At 38.4% G+C, this 5,063-nt stretch overlaps 1 protein-coding gene across 1 annotated transcript in view; it reads left to right on the top strand.

Moving 5' to 3' along the window:
• Positions 1-1,184: 1,184 nt before the first annotated feature.
• PPP4R1 (protein phosphatase 4, regulatory subunit 1) overlaps positions 1,185-5,063 on the top strand; it is a 46,949-nt gene continuing 43,070 nt past the window's right edge. The window contains exons 1-2 of the mRNA XM_008572714.1: positions 1,185-1,314; positions 2,546-2,652. Coding sequence (XP_008570936.1) covers positions 1,256-1,314; positions 2,546-2,652 — 166 coding nt within the window. The 5' untranslated portion in view covers positions 1,185-1,255. The remainder of the gene's footprint in view (positions 1,315-2,545; positions 2,653-5,063) is intronic.

Here is a 5,063-nt window from a genome sequence, read left to right on the forward strand (position 1 = left end):
AGTATCCACAAATTTGGTATCTTTTGGAGGCCCTGGGGCCCTGGAGCCAACCCCCATGGATACCAAGGAATGACTGTATAAACATCTTTCAAATCTTTCCCTTAAACATTAGGATCAAAACAAACTTTTTAAACCTTCAATTTGCCATGTATGCACTGGTTAATCCTCTAATCCAGTCTATCATTTCACAGCCACGGTCTGGAAGGCATATTTTGCACTCATTGTCTTCACTTTCTTACACGAGGGGTCTTAAAAATGTTTGTGGAAAGGTTAGTATTATCTTTCAATTCCATTTTCCATGAAGTTTTTGAAGTATCCTTATGTTTTCCTTTACCTTTTCAATGACTGTAGTTTGGCTTCTCCACTTCCTACCATGGAAAATCGCCCTTGTTAGATGACCTTGGTACCACAGTGTGGCACAAAAGCTCATACTTCATGGGCACCTTTCAGCTCACCCTTGCTTCCTCTGCAGCAAGTGCTGTTTAATCATCCCCACACACTCTCTTTAGCTCCTTTGGAATAACTCCCTTCTGGTAGTTCTTAGGCATTCTTTCTTGGTCTCTTCCTCCTCCTGCAGCTTGGGTGGGTTTCTGGCTTTGCAGTTTGCGTGCACTGTTGCTACAGTGCTCATTTAAAATAGACTGTTTTCTTAATGGAATATTAGCTCTTTGAAGGCTGGAGGTATTAGTAATTTTATTGTTTCCCAGCATCTAACCTAGTACTTGGCACAAATGCATTTAATACGTATTTGTTTAATGAATATAAATATACTAATGTTTTTTAGCTTTTCTTTATGAAGTGAAGTCAGATAACCAATTTTATTAGCTTTATCCTCTGCATTGCAGAATTAGTGATATCAGTGTTTGACTTTTTGTGTATTTATTCACAAATTGTTAGTGTTCTGACTGGACATGTGCGTTTTTGAGACTGATCACTCTGTTCCCTCCAAACTGAGTTTCTGTAGCCTCTGACCCTTATACTTCTAGAGATAGTTAGAATGTATCTGTAGAAAAAGGAGAGGACACATCCTTCAGTTATTAGTGGCTTCTGTATGGATTCTAAGATTCGCCTGAGATTCTTTGTAACACTCTGGAAACATACCTATGCTGCTTCAGAGAGGCAAGGGGTACTTTTTAGTTTCAAAGTGTTATAAGGAGTATTTCTGATGTCTCTGATAGTTGGTGTGGATGACTACAGCTCAGAGTCTGATGTGATTATTATACCTTCAGCCCTGGACTTTGTCTCACAAGATGAAATGTTGACGCCACTAGGAAGATTGGACAAGTATGCTGCAAGTGAGAACGTATTTAACAGGTATGTGTGTGTTCTTTTCACTAAAGTGGAAGTATAAGAGAGATTTATTCATTTCAGTAGAGAAATAAAACTATCCAGTTTGAAACTGGTATGAATCCGTGCAATCTTGAGTTGCCAAGTTTTATTAATAATCATAGTATAACCTGTTTTGTAGTTGTGTTCTCCTTTTTTTTTTTTTTTTTTCCTTTTTGTCTTTTTTCGTGTCCGGCTATGGACTGCAACCCTCAGTGTCGCGCCCGTACCGGACCGGGACCGGCCACAGGATCGCAACCCTCGGTGTGCGGCCGGTCCGCATGCGGGATCCGAACCCTCGGTGGGAGCGCCACCGTGCTTCCCAAGCGGCGCACTATAGTAGTGCGCCACCGGGCCAGCCCTGTAGTTGTGTTCTCCTTTTTTTTTTTTTTCTTGTCCGGCAATGGACTGCAACCCTCAGTGTCGCGCCCGTACCGGACCGGGACCGGCCACAGGATCGCAACCCTCGGTGTGCGGCCGGTCCGCATGCGGGATCCGAACCCTCGGTGGGAGCGCCACCGTGCTTCCCAAGCGGCGCACTATAGTAGTGCGCCACCGGGCCAGCCCTGTAGTTGTGTTCTCCTTGATCCTAGTGTATAACACACTTTCTTTGCTTTTTGGCAAAAACATTCAAAAAACAAATTATACTTCGTGCTTTTTTGCTATGGGGCATAATTTTGGTATTCATGTGAATTGCTTATTGGGAAGTATCTTATTCCTTGTGTATCTGTTGTGTGCCAGGTGATACTCAAGGGCATTGGGTCATAGCAGTGACCAAGAGCTAGGACACCTCCTAATGAGTTTTTTCTCCAGCTGTGGTCCCCAGAACACCTGTCCCAGGCTTCCTGGGAAGTCAAAGCTGTTGTTCAAATTTTTGAGTATAAATGTGCAAATTCATACTAGTAAAAATATATATTTTGTATAATGAAGAATGTTTTCCCATTTTCATCATAAATCAAAAGATAACTGTCTGAAATGAATTGTCATGGAATTTAGAAATTTGCCAAATCAATTAGATAAAGAAAAAAAATATTTAATTTCATCTTGTTTAAAATTATTACTGGCATTTGCCACTTAGGAAATTACAGGCTTAATATATGTTTTAAAATGTAATAAGAAAAATTTTTCTTTTAAAAACCATATGGATTCTGTCTTTTAAAACTCTGAATGTTAACTGTTGATGCCATTGAACACTGTATAATTTTTTCTTTCTGTGTAGACAAATGGTGGCCCGGAGTTTGCTGGACACACTGAGGGAAGTCTGCGATGATGAAAGAGATTGTATTGCTGTTTTGGAAAGAATTAGCAGATTAGCTGACGATTCAGGTATATGTTTATGTAGAGAAAGCAGATTTACTCTATTTCTAGAAAGGTATCTTTTACCAGATTTATGTTTCTAAAAATGGATGGAAAAGTTAGTGTGATATGACTCTTTAAAAGATTTCCTAGGTAAATTATCAAACCCATCAGTAACAAGATCTGTTACCAAGACCTGAACATTTTATTTTATTATTATTATTTGTTTTATAAAGAAACAAATTTGTTTCTAACAGGTTTGGAGTCTGGGAAGTCCACAGTCCAGGGGACACATCTGGTGAGGGCCGCCTTGGTGGCGACTCTGTGGGTCCTGAAGCAGTATAGGCAGTCACATGGTGCGAACGGCAAGAGCTGATATAGTAGGCACATTTAGTTTAATGTTGAAATTTCTCCACGAAACAAATTTAAGAATATTGTCTTGCATCATATATGTTAATATTTTAGGATTAATAAACATTTTAAAGAAATAACAGTAAATTAAAATAGATGGAGTGGATTGTAGATTTTAGGCAAATATAAAATGCTTTCTTTCTATATGCTTTTTCACTTGCAAAAAATGTTAATCACTCATTTATAAAAAAAAATTTTTTTTTTTTGTCTTTTTTTGTGACCAGTAAGGGGATCGCAACCCTTAGTGTAGTGTCGCCCGCACCATGCTCATCCAGTGAGCACGCCGGCCATTCCTATATAGGATCCGAACCGCGGCGGGAGCGCCACTGCGCTCCCAAGTGGCGCACTGTAGCAGTGCGCCACCAGGCCGGCCCCAGATATGGGAAATTTAAACCTTCAATGTTTTGAATAGTACCTCTCCTCCATCTCAAAATCTCTTTTTTTTTAAGCTTATTTTTTATTTGAGTAGGCATTTTTCACATAGTTGAGAATATAGAACTCTTGTTAAATAAATATATGGTATTTTCCATGGCTTTTAACTGTTCTTCTCTTTCAGTCCTTTCTCTCCCATCTGTGCTTTGGTAATGCAAAGTATCTGCTGCTGAAGTCTAACCTGCCATCTAACTGTTGAAGTTTTCATTGCTTTAACTCCATTTTATCACCTTCAGGATTCTTAGGTGCTTTGTTTTCAGATCTTCTTTCTCTTTCCCTATTATCATGTTCTTTTTTAGTTATATTTTCTTTCAGTATGTCTTTAAAATAGAATGTTTTAAATGATTGAAACCTCTAAAGATTGTTCATAATAGCTGAAGTGCTTGGTTTTATGATCTTTCTGTTGTGTCTTAACCTTTTTGCTACTGAAGGATCATTTCCTGGCTTTTATTTATAGTTTTGGATTATGAGTTCATCTGATTTTGAGTTGTTCTACCAGGCTCAGGGTTGTTAGCAACTAGGAGTAAGTAATTTTATGTTGATTTCATGTGTATGTATATGTATGTACAGATACGTTTTTATGGTGGGGGTGGGGGGAGGCAGTTCTCAAACTATGCCTGGATGTGTTCATTTGGAACCCAGACCAGTTACAAATATGAGGGGTCTCCAAAAAGTTAATGGAAGGATTTGTATTATCTTTTGATTCCATTTTTCCATGAGCTTTTTGAAGTGCCCTCGCATATACCCAGGGTTACAGAAATAACATTTGGAACAGATTTCTTTTGGTTCTTTTCATATTGAGTATAACATACTTCAGAAAGTACATAAACTATAAACTTAGAGCTCCATGAAGTTTCACAAAGTGAAGGCTCATGTGATTAGTACTCATATCAAAAAATAGAGCTAGCATCCCAGAAACCATCTCAGTGCACGTCCTGATTTCTGTCCCATCCCTCTTCCCAAAGGTAAGCACCATTTTAGCCACTAAAAGTGAAGGTTAGTTTGCCTGTCTGAACTCTATATGGGATCATCCTGAATGTACTTTTTTGTGTCTAGCTTTTTTATATATCTGAAATTCATCCATGTGGTTGCATGTAACTGTATTTATTGACTTATTTTTAATTTTTAAAAATTTTTGACCAGTAATCTGTTGTGTGTATATACTGCACCTTTTATATCAGTTGTTCTGTTAGTGAACATATATCTGGATTGCTTCCAGTTCCGTAGGCTGTTAATGCATCTGTGATCCAAGGAGTCACGTGGAGCACAGGTGCACACATTTCTGTGCGTATACACAGTTGACTCTTGAACAACATAGGTTTTTTGTTGTTGTTTTTTTTTTTAAATTTTTATTTTGTCAATATACAATGTAGTTGATTATTATGGCCCATCACTGAAACCTCCCTCCCTCTTCCCTCTCCCCCCTCCCACCCAAGCATGTCCTTTCCATTTGCTTGTTGTAAGAACTTCAAAAAAATTCTAGTTGTTAAATCTTCCTCCCCCCCCAGTTTTTTTTTTGTGTGTGTGTGTGTGTGTTTGTGAGTGAATTAATTTATTTATTTTTAGCTCCCACAAATAAGTGAGAACATGTGGTATTT

This window comes from Galeopterus variegatus, unplaced genomic scaffold, assembly GCF_000696425.1.
Source record: "Galeopterus variegatus unplaced genomic scaffold, G_variegatus-3.0.2 Scaffold827, whole genome shotgun sequence".
In the NCBI taxonomy this organism is placed as follows: Eukaryota; Metazoa; Chordata; class Mammalia; order Dermoptera; family Cynocephalidae; genus Galeopterus; species Galeopterus variegatus.